Source organism: Sardina pilchardus, chromosome 16, assembly GCF_963854185.1.
Source record: "Sardina pilchardus chromosome 16, fSarPil1.1, whole genome shotgun sequence".
Classification (NCBI taxonomy): Eukaryota; Metazoa; Chordata; class Actinopteri; order Clupeiformes; family Clupeidae; genus Sardina; species Sardina pilchardus.
Window position 1 is genome coordinate 154,242 of NC_085009.1, and position 20,759 is coordinate 175,000.

At 40.5% G+C, this 20,759-nt stretch overlaps 1 protein-coding gene across 1 annotated transcript in view; it reads right to left on the minus strand.

The window, feature by feature from the left end:
• The window catches only part of LOC134060204 (voltage-gated potassium channel subunit beta-3-like), a 143,698-nt gene that overhangs the window by 109,086 nt on the left and 13,853 nt on the right, over nucleotides 1–20,759 (minus strand). The window contains exon 7 of the mRNA XM_062516834.1: nucleotides 10,551–10,594. Within this exon, the coding sequence (XP_062372818.1) occupies nucleotides 10,551–10,594 (44 nt within the window). The remainder of the gene's footprint in view (nucleotides 1–10,550; nucleotides 10,595–20,759) is intronic.

Here is a 20,759-nt window from a genome sequence, read left to right on the forward strand (position 1 = left end):
AAAAGCCTCATGGATTGTAACTTTTACAGACGGGCATACGGCCTCCATTGAACTCCGGTCTGAGCTCCGGTTAGACTGTCGGACTCGCAACAATAACTAAGGGGGGCGGGGCTTAGCCAAAGGTGAATTGAGCCGCCATCTGACAAACTTTGACTAAGCCAGTTAGACTTTTTACATCTAAAAATAATTATATTATAGAGACACGCGAAAAATAAACGATAGCCTAGAAACTAGGCCTACATGAGATTTTCCCACTGGACACACCGCATCAGTAATTGTGCTCGCTGCTACGATAGGCCTACACAGGACTCACAGTGAGTTGACGACCAATTAAAATGACATGGGGGAAAGAAGCCTATAATTTTGATCTCGCCTTATACTTTCCTAATTCCTACGTAGGGCTACTCAGACTTTTGTTAAATCTTCAGGGCCCGGTTGCACAAACACCAAAACCAAAGATTGATGGTATGAACCAAATATTCTGGAACAGCATTGAACGCGATAGGCTATTAGGCTACTGCGACTTCCACCGTTTCCTTTCCAGAGATTGCTGCGCTGTTCACAACGCATGCAGTCTACATTGAAGTGAAACGTGCAGAACGTTGTCCAAAACAATACAATAACATTGTGTGTTGAGATCTAGTAGGCTACAATATAGACATATATGAAGTGGCAACTAAAGCCATTATCAGTCATGAAAACGTTGGCGGCTGCAGCAGCATTTAGGTACATTTAGGTTTTGGCTGAGCCAGCTAGCCAGCCAACAAAACTTCATCAGCCAGCCGTTATTCTCAAAGCAAATGGCTTCGGGGTCATAACACACTATCCATTGCAAACATAGCCTATTTGAAACCGATCATTCCCCCTCCCTCATACACTCGTCTAGGCTAGCCTAGGCTACAGACATCACCGCGGCATTGAGGACAATTAACTGCCTCCCCACCCCCACCCCATCTCTCTGTCCCTTGCATAGGCTGTAGGCCGGCTGTTCAGGCAACTCGTGGAAGAATGCGCAATTATGGAGTGAGATAGCTGTCAATATATTCGTGTCATAGATTTGATGCACGTGCGTATTTGTCTGTAGTTGTGCATAAAATAAATATTTGTGAATTCTCAAATGAGTCCAGTCGTGCATAATATATATTGTGTGCATTTTATCCATCAGAATACGGATGGGAAAAAAATACGAATTCAAAAATTACAAGTACGAAATCAAACTTTACAGGTAGGCTTTCATTTATGAGTACGACTTCGCACAAGTGACTGAACTGTCAAAATACGTCATCGCCACATTCAGAGGCATTACTTGTTGAGAAAAGAAACATAGATCGAGATCAAGACTGCGCATGCGCTGAAGATAACGCCATCTGGGGGCAGCGGTGCCGCAGCCATGACCGCAGCTTGCAGTTGACAAGTCAGTGCCAGCGTTTGTGATAGCTACCTGTGGAGTTGAACAAATCGTCTTTTTTTTTGGCTTACGATGTCGGGAAGAACCTGTTGTGTGTTCGGCTGTGGGGAGATAGAGATATGGAACAAAAATGTATAAGTTCACCGTTATTACCGTGTTGACACCATAAGCACTAGCTATAGCACTACAGCTTCCCAGCGAGCCAAAGATTGTGGATTGTGAACATCAACGTTCAAAACAAACATGTCACGGTAAGTCTTGTTCAACAGTATTAATCTTAAATCTTGCCAGTTGCCAGAATGACTAGCATGCTGTTGTCTAGTCTTCCATGGCGAAACATCAGCTAACTTTAACGCTATCTGTGTTGGTGTGTCAAGACATGGCACCAAATATTTGACATAGAAGCAAAACTTAGTTAGTATATGCTAGGAAGTAGGAACTTAGGAGTCGCCAGAATACTCCATCAACTAAATGGCACTATCGAAAAAGAATTCGCTTTAACTACCTACCGCTCTGCGTTAGGGCAGCCATGGTGGCCATCTAATCAACATGGTTACATTACAAACAGAAAACGTATGATGGAGGTCGGGGGCAGGCGACACTATGCTAGTAGCTAGCAAGATTGCTTTCCCTCTTTGGTAACGTTATAACCATGAAAACATCAACTGTTTGGAAAGATCTTAGTGTGTTTTACTCAGTTTTTGGGTAGCACTCACATTTAAAACTCACTTGGATATTTGATGTAGATGTTGTGCAAAATGTTCATGATTGTTTTTGGGTTAAATTTGTTGTTGTGCTGAGTTATAGTCTACATGTAAGTCAATTCCTTTTCTCTTTTGTTGTGTTTTATCAGGGGTCATTGTCATCTGGAAGAGCACCTCCCAAAAGATGTCCTCAGCCTTTACAAGAGGACACATCATGTGCTTGGAATTTGTGCACAATGGAATAAAAAACAGTTGTTGATGTATTAATTACAGTTTATTTGAACTTAATTACTATATTACTGTTAGGCCTACAATATGACAATGCAAATGATAAGACCATATTACATTACATTTGGCTGAAGCTTTTTAGCCAACGCGACTTACAACATGGTAGAAACATTTAAAGCTTTTAAGAGCAATTCTAACATTAATTTAAGTGCATCAATGAGTGCAGTAGGTAGTACAGTAAGTGCATCGATGAGTGCAATTGTCTGTGGTAGTGCTATCAGAGGAGATGTTCTCTGAAGACCTGGGTTTTCAGACATTTTTGAAGATGGCGAGGGATGTCCATGCTATAGTAGGAACAGGTAGTGGGTTCCACCAACGAGGGACGACAGATGAGAAAGGTTTGGATTGGCCATATGTACAAAAAGGTTCAAATATGCCCAGCCCAGCTACTAATATTTAGACAGGATATCAACAGTAATGACTCAAATTTAAAGTAATGATTCAAATATATAAATATAATTCTCTGTGCGGATATAAGGGCCAAAAAGGTACACTAAAAAGTAGCCGTTCAAAAGGTAGGCACAGATTAATCAATAAATCCCTGTGTGGAAGTATGTGTAAAAAAGACACTAAACAGTAGTTAATCAAAAGGTAAGAATAGATTAATTGAATAAATCCCTGTGTGGAATATGGGTAAAAAGATACACTAAACATTAGTGATTCAAAAGGTAAGTATAGATTTATCAACGGATCCCAGTGTGGAAGTATGGACGAAGCCTCATTAGAAAAAGCAACAGTTGTTCAGGGACAGTTAACTTGATGGTCCTTAGTTGTGAGTGAAAAGCCATAATTGTAATGTTATACTGTACTAAGTAACAAGGCTTTGTAAAGAAACTTATTTAATTTAATAAACTCGGTCAGCATACAAGTGTAGCATGACTTTTCATTATCTCCTCTACTGATGTTCTTATCACACACATTGTAGTCAACAGGTAGCTATACCAGAACAGCAGCCCTCTGGTTGGGGGTAAATCTCATTACACATTCACTTATCATTATAATAATGGCGTACAAAAGTTGCCAAAAACTGTCCATGCCCAAGCCTGTGTACACTTTGAGTCTTTGCCATCCAAAGCATAGGCCTACACTGATCAGTTTGTCAGTCTTATTTGACTTAAAACTGTAGTTGTGGTCTGTCTGCAGTATTATGCAGACATTCACCTCTACATCAGATTCAGGGAAGGGGGGGGGGGGGGGCGATTTGTTCAACTCCACTGGTAGCTATCACAAACGTTAGCACTGACTTGTCAACTGCAAGCTGCGGTCATGGCTGCGGTACCGCTGCCCCCAGATGACGTTATATTCAGCGCATGCGCAGTCTTGATCTCGATCTATGTTTCTTTTCTCAACAAGTAATGCCTCTGAGTGTGGCGATGACGTATTTTGACTGTTGTCACTTGTGCAAAGTCGTACTCATAAATGAAAGCCTACCTGTAAAGTTTGATTTCGTGCTTGTAATTTTTGAATTCGTATTTTTTTCCCATCCGTATTCTGATGGATAAAATACACACAATATATTTTATGCACGGCTGGACTCATTCGAGAATTCACAAATATTTATTTTATGCACAACTACAGGCAAATACACATGAGTATCAAATCTATGGACACGAATATATTGACAGCTATCTCAAAGACATTTTTGATACTACTGGACCTCTTATCCTAGATATCATTAATAGCAGTCTTATGACAGGTGTTGTACCAACCATATTTAAACATGCTACAGTACAACCTCTGATTAAAAAGCCACATTTAGACACAACTGTCCTGTCTAATTTCAGACCCATTTCCAAACTTCCATCCCTTTCCAAAGTCTTGGAAAAAGTTGTACTTGCTCAGCTACAATGTTTCTTAGACACCCAAGGCATCTCTGAAATGTTCCAGTCTGGTTTTAAACCCCTTCACAGCACAGAAACTGCACTTCTGAAAATTTGTAATGACATTTTATTAGCGACTGATGCTGGCGATACTGTTATACTTATCCTTTTAGACCTCACAGCGGCATTTGACACAGTTGATCATTCCATCCTTCTCTCTCGCCTTGAGCAATGTGTTGGTATTAAAGGTACGGCCTTAGAGTGGTTCAGATCATACCTCTCTGATAGAAGCTTCTCTGTCAGCTTAGGCGAATTTGTTTCCTCCTCAGCACCCCTATCCTGTGGCGTCCCCCAAGGATCTATTCTTGCGCCCATCCTCTTTGCCCTCTATATGCTCCCTTTAGGTACCATTTTCAGAAAATATGGAATTTCTTTTCACTGCTATGCAGATGACACCCAAATTTACATTCCCCTAAAAAGTCAAGACTCCTTAAAAAATCTTCTAGACTGTCTTGATGATATCAAAGCCTGGATGGCCTTAAACTTTTTGAACCTAAACAACAGCAAAACTGAAATCCTCCTACTAGGACCCAATGGAAACTCCAACCAAAATATGGACATAGACGTCCTGAGACCCTATGTAAAGTCTTCTGTAAAGAGCCTGGGTGTGATCTTGGACGGAGATCTTACATTTGACAAACAGGTCAAATCAGTAACCAAAATTAGTTTCTTCCAATTAAGAAACTTATCCAAAATCAAGCCTTTCCTGTCTTTCTTAGACTTTGAAAAAGTAATCCATGCCTTCATAACAACTAGACTGGATTACTGTAACTCCCTATATGTTGGTATCAACCAGGCCTCACTATCCCGCCTACAACTGGTTCAGAATGCAGCAGCTCGCCTTTTAACTGGTACACGTAAACGAGAGCACATCACTCCCATCTTAGCCTCCCTTCACTGGCTCCCTGTTCACCATAGGATTCATTTTAAAATTTTGCTAACTACTTTCAAATGTTTGAATGGCAAAGCCCCCAACTATCTCTCTGAACTACTACATAAATACTCCCCTACCAGAAGTCTTAGATCTTCTGATCTATTTTTGCTGACTGTTCCCAAAACTAAATTCAAATGTAGAGGAGACCGTGCCTTTGCTGCTATTGCCCCCAAACTCTGGAACAATCTCCCCCACCACATTAGACTAGCACCCTCTCTAAACACTTTCAAATCCCATCTCAAAGCCCATCTCTACTCCTTAGCTTTTAACTCAGTTTAAGACCCCCCCCCCTCACCACCTCACCCTAGATTTTAGATGCTTAACTTCTTTACCCTGTTTATCTATCTTTATTGCTTTGTTTTTATGGGGTTTTTTTTTTTTCTATACTTTATTTTACTATTAATATTTACTTACATATTATTCTCAATGTATCTACTCTACCACCATTTTGCATTGCTATTTTGGTTTCATTATTATTATTATTATTATTGTTTTACTTACTAATCTTTACTATGTTTCTTTGAAGTTATTTTATAATTATTTTACTTTATTTTTATGTTATTTTTATTTTATTTTATTTTACAGCACTTTGGTCAACTGTGGTTGTTTTTTAAATGTGCTATATAAATAAATTGACATTGACATTGACATTGACATCTCACTCCATACGCAATCATGTTTCATCGCATATGCGCGTTTCAGAATGTTCGAATTTGCCAGCGTGAGTGTAGTTGTGTGAATAGAAAAGAACAGAATATTCGGTTGTTAAGTGATGATGTAATAATGGGATAATAAATAGTTTTCCGGGTCCAACAGCTTTCAAACTCACATGTTATTCTCCATAGACAGTAAAATAAACTATTATTTTCCGCTATTCTGACTAGTCTTTAAGAAAATTGTCATCTTATACGGACTTGTTGCCTCAACCTAATCAAATCTATATTTTTCGCGGAAGCCTGGACGTTAGCCATTCATCATCTGGCTCTGCATATAGCTACAGAGATTACTTTGTTAAAGTTTAGCGATTTTGTTTTAAAACCGCTAAAACGAAGGTGGTGATGACAAAGTTTACAAGTAGCAAAACCCGTCTGGCTGCGCTAATAAACGTCTTTTCGCAAAATAGCTGCTGGGTCCGTGACGTCGGACTTAACAACCGAATAGCCTACTTTATTGATGCCTTGCTCAAAAGCACTTTCGCTATGAACGGGTCAGGATTGAACCTGCAACCCCTGGGTTTTGTGGCCGGAGCCCTAACCAGTGAGCTACAGCTCTGCTCTACCGACAAGTTAAAATGCGTGTGTCAATGCTGAATCTCGAATGCACATAGAAGTTAGCTTAAATTGTAGAAACAATAGGCCTATAGCTTTTTTTTCAGCAGACATCGCAAACATAGCCTACACATTCGCAAAACGGAGAATATCTTTCACTCATAATTTGTATTAGGCTCCTTCTCGCGCCTATGCCTGCTCAGCATAGCTCTCTCTATCTCCCTCCCTCCGAGGTAGCTAGACCCTATAAGATGCTTCCCCCCTAAATGAATGAACATTGTTTTAGAAAGTAACCACGGTAGCCTGTAAAATGCGGCATGAAATCCTGGCTAGCCTACTGTGTAATTGAAACCAGACTGTTAGGCTCTTTGTTCCAGGTCCGATCATTTTCGGCGGCGCGAACATACAGTATAGGCTACCTATTAAATGAATAGAAGTGAATTTGGGGAGTGAATTAGAACTAGCCACCCATTCACTTTTAGAGCATTTTAGTTGAAAGTCAAGTTTGCTTAATAAGGTTTGTTCAAGAACTCTTCCAGAGTTTTTACCTCAAACAACACAAATCAACACAAATAAATGAACAGATAACTCAAACGTGCTGTAGCCTATGTCATAATGAAACAACCACAGACTATCAACAACACGGTCTGACACGAATGACTCATGAGGGGTATACTACGAATCTCGATTAGTGGGTTAGCGAGGTATGTTGCGCTCAAAGCCAGGGTATGCTGTCATACGAAAGTGGAGCAGGTTATGTGCTCAGTTATAGCTGAAATCGTGAAAAATCACCGCCCTCTGACTAATCCTACTGACTAGTGACCAATCAATTATCTTGAAAAACGAAGTAATCTCACGTGTGAGAAACTGTCATCGCATCGACTGGAGCAGCTCCGCCTCTTCAAACTCGAAGGCGCTTTAACTATGTTGCGCATGCAGATATATCACTTTTATGGACATGTATAGCATACAATATCTGATGACCATCGATTTTTTGATGTTATAGGTTCAACACTAAAAAAGACCACCCTAGATTTTGCTACCGCTCATAAATGCGGAAGTAATCGTTTTTTAAACCGAGGCGGTCTTGTGCATTTCCACGTTTCCCGATTGGTCAAAGTCACCCCAACCACGAGAACGCGCACAGATCTAAGCTGAAAGCCTAGTTTGATAAATTCATCCGTGAGTGAGTTTCGTAGTACCACTCAACTCTGATTGCGACTTTTGTTTTTAGCAATCCAGGTTATCCTAAGAAAGCTTGGTTATGTTCAGCGAGATTCGTAGTATACCCCAATGGCTTAGTGCAAACTGGATTTATGACCAAACGATTTGATTCGTGCACGAAGCGCCATCTAGCGATCATTATGTGTAAGTAACAGCCTCCCAGTCTAAGGACTCTGCAGTCTTTTGACCGCCTCGCCGCGCTTTAAGTAGTTCACACCAGCACGGCGCTTCTAGTAGGTCGTCAAAGCGGTCAAATGACCGGGGCGCGGCGCTTCTAGGTATAAGTGGGTCAGAATGGCACGGCGCTTCTAGTGTTAACAGCATGATAACAGAAGTATTGGGTTGTATGCACTGTAGAGGGAAGACTCAGCTTTGCTCGTTAGTAGGACCCTGCCACCTACACAAATTGCTGTAGGTTTAATTGCCCCGCAGCAAAGTGTACGACAAGAGAGGTCAGAAATTGTACAGGTTCCGGGGGTTGCCTGAAGGGGGCAACACAGCCCTTTAAGGCAGTGTTACATCAAAGGCTAGTGTCTGACTCTAAGATGGGAAATGATTTCACCAACACTGCTCCCATTCCAGTGACTTGATCATGATCACAATGCTTTCTCAGACTGGATCTTTTGCATGATCAAAGTCGAGAAGGGACAGGCAAAGCTTTACTGTTTGTCAGTGATGACCTTTCTTTGTGTGTGTGTTGCTGCCAACTCTTTGCTGCGCTGCTGGACAAGTATGAGCATGAGTCCATCAGTCATCTGGGGTTGAGGGGCTGGGGTAGAGAGGGGGTGGACTGCGTGAGAGAGCAACTCAACCCGCGTCACCCTGGTAGCCCTGGGGCAAGTTGTGGGCAAGGACACATTCTGGCTTGCCTGCCTACCACAGAAGAAGAGGCTACACTGACCAGCCAGTCAGGGGAACTGAGTGTACTGCCTGGAGCCATAATGACTCTGTGTGTGTGTGTGTGTGTGTGAGAGAGAGAGAGAGAGAGAGAGAGAGAGAGAGAGAGAGAGAGAGAGAGGGAGAAAGACAGACGGAAACAGCAACACACATAAGGATGGGCAGAGAAATATGTTTGTGTGTTTTTGTGTGACTGGATCCAAATGGTGAGTGTACAGCATGTTCAGCCATGTGAAGTGAGTGAGTGTGTGAGTGTGAGTGTGAGTGTGTGTGTCTGTGTGTGTCTGTAAGAGAAAGAGAAAACTGAGATGTATGTTGTGCCTTTATCAGCATGTCCTATGTCCAGCAGCATATCTATCTACAATGACTCATTTATCAACACAGCACAGAAACCAGTGTAGATCTGAGTGCAGAAATCATTTTATGATGGGGCTCACGTGTGATTCATGAAACTTTCATATCACTCTAATTCCAGAGTAAGAATAAACCTGTGTTGATAAATGTGGCGGCTGAAAACAAGCGTAATTAATATCACGCCCCTATGCTCGATTTAAAGGCCTCGCCTTTGAACATTTCAAACATTTAAGATCTCGAGATCTCGCCACAGTGATGTTGCAAGTCCAGCTGAACCTTGTTCTTCTGACAGCTAGAAAAGTCATGAAGGAAGGCGGAAACTAGCGATTTAAGCGATTGTGTTCATTTTCAGTTTTTACATTTTCAGTAATTATTGGTAGAAATTGATATGAAACAAAACATAATAACAATATGGCAAATGAGTTCCAATAATATGGAAAATGTTATTCATAATTAATTGAAAATGAAAACTTCATGGCAGAGGCCACTATCCCTCCTGTGAGCTAAACTATTAAATGAATAGTTTGGAATTTTGGACAAAGGACCTCATTTCCAACTTAGTCAGGGTGATATAGGTCAGTGGAGACAGTTTTCAGTGTATTTCTTCCCGTCCTTAAGTTGCAGCGTTCGCCTTTTCTAAACTGGTGCTGAGCTAACGCAATTCAACAGTAGGTTAACATCCAAAACAGTCTTACCCACTCCACAGCACACTCGAGACAAATAAATTAAAACGTCAGACTATCAATGTACATGTCTGTGTTGATAGAATGATGAAATTATTATGATGAAATAAAACTAAACTTAAAACTAATCTCAGCAGCAGTGGAATTTTACTTTCTAGATTAGTAGTACTGTGTCAAAAAGTAAAACAGAAGTGAACTCCAGATAAGTAATAATACTTGGGAGCACTTAGACTCGGCGCGCAGTAATAGCCTCACTCCAAAGTGAAACTGAAAGGGCAAGAGTGAGGATATTACTGCGCCGAGTCTAAGTGCACCCAAGTGTTATTCCGCCACAAAATATAGTTATCCCTCTTACCTGCTTAGAAATGCACCACGTTTTCTTTTGTCTCACCATACTTGGTGGTGTGACTACTCGTGTAACTGTATTTCAATAGGGAAAACATGGAGATGTTTGGTCGCTTCTAACTTCATCTCTGTTTGGATCCTAATGAATGAACTGGGCTAGCTAAGTGCTATCAAAGTAGCGCCGCACGCCAGAGCCAGTGAGTGCATGCAATGAAACAAGTGTTCCTTTAAAAATATTTTTTTCACATTTTCTGTAATTAATTAAGGGATAAATGAACAATTTTGAATCGGATTATAATGATATGGAAACATGACATTAAATTAAATCATTTGCAAACTCTAGTACACTACATTTTCATTAAAAAAGGCGGCTTATTAAACATGATGCCTGTCAATAGAATGCTACTTTTTAATGTATGCTGGGGTACGCGAGCCGTCAGGACGTAGAAAGTGGTATGCAGGGGGGAAAGTTGTGGAACCGCTGGACTAGACCAACACTCTCTTTCAGGTTTTAGGGTCACGTTGCTACTGGTATTTATGAACATATAAGAGACGAACGCCATACCTTCAATAATGTGCTTCCTGGACAGACCCCTCTCGGTTTCTGCTCTGTGAAAAGCCAAGAAACACGATCAAACACACACACACACACACACACACACACACACACACACACACCAATCACTCTGGACAATCTGGTAACACTATATAATAACTACACACAATTCATCATTTATCAAGCATTTGTTACCTGTTAGTTAATGGTTTGCTCGTCATTAGCAATGTGTGCATGCATAATTTATCATCAGTAAAGCATTTGTTCACAAAGTTATGAATTGTTTGTAAATAAGCCTATCTAAAAAATGTAAATAAATTATTCATAATAAATAATGAAACAACCATTTTATAAATGAAATCATTCTCTCATTAAAAAACCTGTTGCAAACGATTACTAATAGTCCAGTTTGGTAGCGCATAACTAACGGTAGGCCATACCGTGACTGAGGTGATAAAAGCACCAAATTTTACATGAAGCTTCTTTAGGACCTCCTGAATGATTTCAGCCTAGGAGCCCAGCTGAAATATTGAAATTTAGTGTCAAATCACTTAAAAACAATATCTATGGTAAACGTTTTCTCCTCTTAAGTAAAACCTTTAGGGTAATGGCATTTTAAGACCACTGAATAAGCTTCCTTTTGTTAATTTGTGCCCAGGCCAGTAGGTCCTCCAAATTATAAGTGCAAAATAGAGTGCCAAGACACCTTATACCTCAAAGAAAATCATAAAGCCCTGTATAATATTTAAAAAGGCAGCACAAATAATTAAATGTTAAGAGATCTTGGTTTTCTCTTTTATTTTTCAACTAAATTAGGTCATTCATATACACTGAATGATAATGATCGCAACACTTTTGTTTCTGCCCCCATTTATCATGAGCTGAACTCAAAGATCTAAGACTTTCTCTATACACAAAAAGGCTATTTCTCAGTGCACAGATACAGTATGTCTCGAAGTGCATTTTTCCATCTGAGGAACATTGCACAGCTTCGCCCAGTGCTCACCCAGCAGAGTGCAGCAGTCCGGTCTTTGGTATTATTTGCCCTCAATGGAGCCTTCCAGGCAGCGCTGCCTTCAAGGCACTACTCCCCTCAGTTTAAGGGTAAGATGAGGGTTGAGGGGTTAGGGTTAGGAATAGGTTAAAGGTAGTGCCTTTTAGGCTGTGCTGCCTGGAAGGTGCTGTTGGGGGCAAAAAACACCATTGAGCGCAGAAGTCCTTGTCAATGTGTATGCGACATCCCACCTTACTGAGTACTGTAATTCGCTACTTTGCACTAAAGTCACTTAGTACTGTCGTTTGACTTCCGGTGGAGCGTTAACTATATTGAAACGGCATCTTCTGTTTTATTCTGCTCCTTAAATATTCACTAAGACACAGAATATCTCGTTTTCCCAATAATAAAAATGTCAACGTGCACAAATCCTTCTTTATCACAACGTGTTGACTCGCTGGGTGCAACACTCAACCGGGTCCGTGTAGACACTAATTACCATAGCAATAGCTGCAGGTTCGAACACACTGGAAATCTAACGACAGTACTAAAAACGTTAGTGCAAGTAGCGAATTCCATCTTGTCTGGATTCCCTAAAATACTCCACCATGTAACACCATTGCTTATGCAACTGCACTGGCTTCCAGTTGCCTACATAATAGATTTCAAAATCCTGCTTCTGGCACAATTACACAATTCTACACAATTATGCCCCCACCTACCTGACTGACCTCCTGGAAGTTTACACCCTTGCCCACTCACTGAGATCCTCCTCAGCAGGCCCAGTGTGAGTCTCAGCACCCTGGGAGAGAGGTCTTTCAGCTACTTCACCCCCAAGCTGTGGATTTCGCCGCAGACACTGTGACTCAATTACTGGCTTTAAAAGCAGACTTAAAATGATCTCTTCAGGATAGCTTATAGACAGACTGACTGACTTTTATTTTCTTTTTTATCTTTATGAGATAACTATGATTTGAACAACCTTTTTTGTTTGTGAAGTGAAATAAATGTTTTAAACAAATGTATTCTCAATGATAATAATATTTTAAAGTGGCCTTTTATTGTGGCCAGCCTAAAGCATACCTGTGCAATAACCATAGTGTGTAATCAGCATCTTGACATGCCACACCTGTGAGGTGGATGGATTATTATATCTGCAAAGGAGAAGTGCTCACTAACACTCATATTTGAGAGAAATAGCCCTTTTGTGTATAGAGAAAGTCTTAGATCTTTGAGTACAACTCATGCTAAATGGGGGCAGAAACAAAAGTGTCATTTTGTTCAGTGTATATGAATGACCTAGTTTAATTGAAAAATAAAAGAGAAAACCAAGATCTCTTAACATTTCAGTATTTTTGCTGCCTTTTTAAATAATTCCTCCTGCATTATACAGGGCTTTTTGAGTTTTTTTGAGGTATAAGGACGTCTTGGCACTCTTACAATTTGGAGGACCTACTGGCCTGGGCACAAATTAACAAAAGGAAGCTGATTCAGTGGTCTTAAAATGCCATTACCCTAAAGGTTTTACTTAAGAGGGGAAGAAAAAAACAAAAAAAAACGTTACCATAAATATTGTTTTAAGTGATTTGACACTAAATGAAGGCTGAAATCTTTCAGGAGGTCCTAAATTTCAATTTCAATTTCAATTTAATTTTGCTTATAGAGCGCCAAAACATTACACATGTCTCACGGCGCTTTAAGCTGGACATAGAGCTCCCCAGTCCCGCCCACAGCCTTGTCCGGAAGTAAAAATCCAATACAATTTCTCCATTGACAATTGGAGAATAAGCCATAACATCGTAACCGTCCATGGTAGACTTAAAACCAGCTACGATGTGACTAAGCGATTATACCTGCTCATATAGATGTCAAAAGTTAATGGGGGCATCAACCTTGTTTTGAGAAAACAATGCTTTATTCACGATTTAACGAGAGAGTACTACACTACCCGACACCCTAACGTGTAAAACTGGTGAAAGCAGAGCCTTTGATTGGTAGAGATCGCCGTTGCCATGGCAGTGCCAAACAAACTGTACTCAGCTTTTCCCGCGCCTATCGTCCAGCTTCGTCTCGCTGGAACTTCAAAACTTAAAATGGCTGCAGGGCTGATCAGGACCGATGTGTGGTCTTCCGAAAAATAACGGTTTTCTCATCTTGAAGGTTGAATTTACTCAATGGAAACGGTAGGAAGTAATCATCTTCTTTTCTCAGATTAATATGGAACCATGTTAAACTATCTTTAGGCTGCAAATGTTGGAAATGTGTGTACGTTTGCAAAGCATCCTGGGATTTGAGTTCTCTATCTCGGAATTTAAGATATGTACACAGTCTTGTACCTTTCGCTTTTTTTACATTTTCTGTTCATTTTTTCACTCGAAATTATAAGTTATATGCTTATGAGTCACATCGTAGCTGGTTAGCCTAAGGCATGGTCTAAAACTCTTTATATCCGAATTTTTCCAGAAGTCAATGGGAGAAATGAATGAGAATTTTACTTCCGGACAAGCACCTCTCTCGGAGGAGGGGCGGGACTGGGGAGCTCTATACACTGTGCGATTTTTTCAATCGCGGTATTCTGCTGCTGCTCATACTGTACGAGTGAATTCGCAGGGGCAGCTCACGATTCCTGTTCTCACACTACACGATCCGATGGTCGGATGCGATTTGACTGCTCACACTGTACGTCCATATCGCAACTCGTCGGACTCTTTTATCTGGAACTTTATCAGCTGTGCTGCCATGCGGCTCCGTGTTGTCTAATTGCTTTCAGTGTTGCCAGGTCACGTGAGGAGAAATACGCAGCAGGTCTCTGAAAATAAGCCATAATAAACATACAACCTCAAAAGGCTATAGCATCCCCTTCCCGAACCCCTTTTACATTTCTGGGGTGGTCATAGAGGAGCCTACAGTGAGAGTCGACGCAGCTGTTCAAAATGCCCCCTGTGTAAGTATACGTGTAGGCGCTGCGTGCAACTAGCAACTTCACACAAAATCAAGCCCAGTCACTTAAAATAAGCAGACTATGGCAACACCGTTTGTTTTGTTGTCCGTATCTGTGTTCGCGCATGTGTAGTGTGACAGGTTGAGGTAAATCGGCTCAAACAGTGCTTCAGCAGTGCGATAGACTCACGAGGGGCGACCAGGATTTCAAACAAGTTTGATATTCTCCCGATCGATCGGGAGGTGGTCGGGAGGTGGTCGTGAGGTGGTAATCGCTTCTCGTTACCCCACGTATACTACACGATGCGAGACGCACGACTGAGCCAAAATTCGGCCCGATCCCCAAAATAGTCGCACGACTCAAAAATCGTGGCAAAATGGGCCAAAAATCGCACAGTGTATGCCCAGCTTTACAGAGTGTTAGACATTCAAAGAGAGCTCATGAGTGACAGGGGCAAGGAAAAACTCCCTAGAATTGGAGATACATATAGGAAGAAACCTCAACCTAAAGAAGCTTCATGTAAAATGTGGTGCTTTTATCACCTCCGTAACAGTATGGCCTAATATATGCGCTATAATAATAATAATATAATAATAAATAAAATAAAATAAATAAAGATCATATTGCTTATATTTTGACATGTGTTGAAGCTTTAGTTATGTAAAAGTTCATGAATATAAATAAACATATAAAATGTCAACTTTGGGATTGATTTGAACACTATCTTGTGCCGGAACTTGAAAATCACTATGTTTTTAAGCATATTTCATTAAGCAATTGCTTAAATCATATATCATATTTTCAATTATATACCTCTAATATGACATGTTACAAAGTTTTTTCCCGAGGGCTCCTAGGCCAAAATTACACTATAGTGATAAAAGCACTATAAGGAAACACCATGCAAAATTTGGTGTTTTTATCACCTTGGTAACGGTATTTTCATTAAGCCACCGGACTATAAATGTTTTGTTCATCATTTGTTTTTTAATAGTAAATAAGCCAATATCTAAAATATGTTTATAAATCATTGCTTATACTGAAAGGAACTGTATGTAGAATTTTGGCCAAAACTAGTTCTGCAATTACTTTCAAAATACTGTAGAGCAGTGTATCACCTCCCCATCCCCTCTGAGTCGTGGTTGCCAGCTAGGCTGCAGGATCCAGCAGGAACGTATAGCTACTAGCTTCCAATGGCAAGTGCTATTGTTTTCCTCAGCGTCTCAGCATAATTCCAGAGAAACGGACTCTGATAATGCATTGCTAATGTTAGCAATGAGGATCGCCCTTTTTATTTCCCAAACAATTCCTTAGCCTACCTTTTCAAATCAATGACTCACCTCCTCCATATGCACTTAACTTAACGTTACTTTGCATGAACATGCATAACTTTGTTCGACTGTCATGAATATTTGAAATGTCCATTTACATGAAGTACAAGTAAGTTAGCCAAACATAGATGAATCTTACCTGTCCAGTAGCAAATTAACATTGTCGTCTGTCTTCAAATCATGAAATTTAAATTGTTTTATTTTGGACACTTTCGGATTCATAACGAGGTCTTTTAGGTTTCATAACGTTAGACATTGTTTTATCCGACATATTTGTAGCTGCAGCTGTGCTGCACTGTTTGCACGCGTGCACGCACACTATTTGTTTATCCACCAAATAACGATGTCCACAGACAAGGTAGAGCATGTTGCATGATTTTATGACAGTATGACGTATTGTGACATCGAAGCAGGTCAATTTTATGGTTTATTAGGTCTCATTTCATCGAACCACAGGTACGCTACCCGATCTGGGGTGCGTTTCTAACTTGCGTCGCAACCTTGAGAGTTCGCTCCATCGTTCTTGGATTTGGTGTTTCTAGAAAAGATAGTTCAAACTCTCACTCGCAAACAAGGACGCAAAGTTTGGTCAGAGAATGTCTAATAAGGGGAGAAGGACCACTAGCGAAATACTTCCGCATGGTACTGCAACTAGAGGGCGATCGCGAGCAAGTGATGAATGAATGGGTGGCAATGGAGCTGAACCGCCCAGTACCACATTTGTCTTTATATAATTTTTTCTCCTGAAATTGCATTAATGCATGCGATGCAGGATAACTTGACTTGACAATTAGCTGACCAATGCAATTTTCTATATGTGTTGTTATTCCTAAAAACCCTTTCAAAGTTTTCATGTCACGTGACACAAGCGAACCACTTTACGGCCATAGACCTAAAAGAAGGTTCAGCTTCACGACGGTCGTAATCGGTCGCGATTGTCGCGAGCATCCATGAGCTAAATGCTAACATGTTACAGGGAAAACGGCCCATCCTATGAAAAGCAGAAAGGACATGAGTGACTTTTTATTTCATTTCCAGTGGAAAACCTATACTCAGGTAGCTACTACGACAATGTACATTAAGAAATGAAGTTGTCAACTGTGAAAAAAACGAGTTCTAGCCGCTTAGCCCCATAGAACACAATTAATTTATCACTTGCTCGGCAACGCCCCTAGCGGAATTTCAACAGATTGCAGGAACAATCCGGTACAATGGAGTTAATAGGAAGTGGACCGGCTCTCCCTAAAGGGGCTCTGGTTTGGTCGTTTGAACGACTGCCCCTGGGCAGTCGCACCTGTGGCGTACCTTGGGAGTTCCAGTTGGTGATGTCATCAGTGTCAGGATTCGCCTAACCAAAAATCACAAGCGCCCAACCAAAATTCACAAAGTTGCTGTTTTTCTCGTGGCTCTATGCTGTAGGCGAATATAAATTAAAAGACTGACTCCCCTGTTGGGCTCATTCTTGCTACTTGTATTACTTTGCGTTAATTTGCGTGTTGGTTTGCGTTTTGGTAGGCTACTATTATCAGGGCTGCCAAGTCTCACGCTTTGGGCGTGACAGTCACGCAATTTGACCCATTCTCACACCACACGCCATACTTGACATTTCTCACGCAAAATATTTCCCCATTTAGTGCACTATATATATTTTTTTTTCATGATGATAAACTTTGGTCATTGCCTTGCCGTAGTTTGAGATCTGATTGACTGACAGCAATAACCAATCCATCAGTCCTTAGTGCCTAAATCTCACCAACCACGGAAGGCATCACGCACTATAAACAAATCAGAAGCAACGTAAGGCGGGTCTTGACACCTCTAACTTTCAAACACACAACAGGGCCGACTCCGACAATTAGATTTAAAACGTTCTACTGCTTGCTAGATTTTGTTTACTGTTGATTCGCTGTTTCTCCTTGATTTTCCAAGTTAATGTTAAGGCTGCTAAGTCTATAATTGTCACTTGTTGCAGAGCTGTGTAACATTTATTTGGCTCTTTCTTGATAAGTTCACACTTGAAAAATCGACTCTAATCGGAGCTGCCAAATGTCACGCTTTGAGTGTGACAGTGAAAAAAATTTCTCTCACGCTTGCCATTTTCTGAAACTTGGCAGCCCTGTATTACGGTGTTTATAAACCATCATTGTAGACACCATGATCATTAGTACAGTGGTTAAGGCAGATGACTTGTTAACGAAACGTTGCAGGTTCTAATCCCGTGTGAGTCGTACATGCTTTTGTGTCTGACTAGTGAAACGTGGAAATAACCCTAATAAGTAACGCTGTGGAACTATTATATAAACTAATGTCGTGTTCCTGGCCACTCGATGTAAAGCAATTAAATATATTCAGAATATATTCTAACCTTGTGTGTGACTACTCAAAAGTGAAAAGTGGTAAGATGCGAACTTTGGCCGCTCGCGCAATGTACTGACGCACAACAGCTGAACCACTAGACATAGACTAGTTATTGTGATAATTTGTGATAATTAGTCTAGGCCATATATACTTTTTACAGAATTTTATCAGATATTTCACACAAATAATAACATATATTGGACATCTTAAGCAAACTATTTATGTGCTTGCATAGGTTAATTTTTTTTCCTGATAGCAGTGATAATGCCAGTCAGGGCCGGCCCTAGCCAATTTGGCGCCCTAGGCAAGATTGTAGGTAGCGCCCCCCTTGCATCACAGTAAATTACACTGCTAGTGTACACTCACAAGACACTGAGCTTTGTCTTGAACATTCTCATATGAAAATAAAGCAAAGCACATTCAAACTACTTAGAAAGCCTTAAAGAAACAAATACGACAAATAGTGAACTGAACATATGAAAAACAATATAAATAGCTTAGAGGGGTTACCAGGTTGTCATCTTTGGGGGGCAACAAAAAATGGGTGCAAAAGGTATCAGCACAATCTTTTAGTGCAGGCCCCTTGACAGATACATGGGGCCAATAGCCTATACTACTGTACATAGGCTATAACATGTGACAGTTGTTGAACCAGGTGAATAAATATAACAGTATGCCTATAGGTTTCCCAGTGCCATTTGTAGTGGTGTTGTAGACTGATAACTCACATTCAATACAATAATAGTTACTTACATAATCATAGATAATGGGTAGGCTATCTATGAAAATGAAAATAGATAAATACATGATAATACTTGTAATGTGTCACAACTTAAAAATTATATCATGTCAAGAATTGTAATACTTTCTTGATTTGATTTTGGAGCCCCCAACCACACCAGTGGAGATCAACGACATTATAAGGCATATTGTATAATCCCCCAACACACTAATACGTTTGTATCTCAAACATTTTGAAATTCATATTGCCATATTTATACATACACATTTATACATACAGTATAAGTTAACTATTTCATATTGATTTTTATTATAACTTAAATTTGACACGATTGTCATATCAACTTATATTTATCTTTGTCATTACACTGTAGGTCGAATTCAGTGCCTGTCACTTTAAGAACGTGATAGTAAGCCTTAGCCATGGTTTTTGACTAGTCTAAAATAGGCATAATGCAACCCATTCCTAATTCATAATGCATAGGAATATCTGGAAGCAATGGTTGTTTTCGATGTAATTCTACAGTATATCGTTTAAATAAATGTTTAAAACCAAGTAGAAATGTGCTGCAATTTAAAAACTGGATTACTCGGGAATGGCTTATTGTACAAATGAATGCTTCATATCCTCGTATTTGGTAAGGTCTGTCATTTATTTTGATGTACAGTATGGTTTGTCATGTAGGCTATTGAGAGATTCCACTGAGAGTAATAGATGGAATGCAAATGATTACATTTCATGTAGCCTAAATTCACATTGGTTTTCTCGCGAACCGTTGACTATATCAACTAGTATTTAATACCATCGGAAAGCTAAGACCGTGCTCTGTCAGCCAGGTGATATGTATATGCTATCATTGTGATTAGAACTTTGTGAGCAATTCAACACAGAAGAATGGGTGTGCATTTCGCATTTCTTTTGGCCGTCGCACACAGTAATGTGCAGAATGTTTTACATTTCATGTAGCATTCACGTTCGTTTTTCTTGCGAAACGTTTATCACAGCAACTAGTAGCCTAGGCCTACATAATACCATAGGAAAGCTAAAATCGTGCTCTGTCTCGCCTGTGACTAGAACTTTCTGAGCAATCCAACAGAGAAGTTTTTCGCCCGTCACAGGTAATTTCTCAGGGAAGGGGGCGGGGGCGCCTTAGGAAAGAAGGCTATTATTACTAGTACTTAGTAGGCTTTGCTATGCAGTGAAATTAATGTGGGCTTATTAAGACATTGTAATATCAGTTTTAAGAATAGTGGAAGTTACACTTTTTTCCCCCTCCATTTCTGGCGCCCCCTGGATGTGCGGCGCCTTTAGCATTTGTCTATACTGCCTAAGCGACGGGCCGGCCCTGATGCCAGTATTAATCACTTAGGGTTTAAATTAGACACGTCGACACATAGTGGGCGCCTGTCAACATCCCTCCTCGATCCTCGATGCTCGGTCCTCCAGACTCGTTCCCACTGATCTATAATGAACAGGTACTATCCCGTTGTTGCCGCCCCATCATTCTGTGAGGACGAGGATCGAGGAAGGAAGGGAGGATGTATAAAAAACAAACGATAGGCACCCAGTGACAAAGAATTTCTAGTGGGTGGGGTATTATACGTTGCCACTTTTCCCACCAATGAAATGTGCCGCTGCGTCCTCAACAACGTTGTTGGAACAACAGTGTTCGAACACCGGAGGTAGCGAATTGCGACACAGGTACGATGCTTTCTGGAAACAGGTGTAGCACTGTTGTTGTTTTATCACAAGTTGCGTCGCACCAGGGTGGTTTAGCAACGCCGTTGTTAGCTCTTCTAGAAACGCACCCCTGGTAAAGTTACATAGTGCGGTTATAGCCGATAGAGGGACG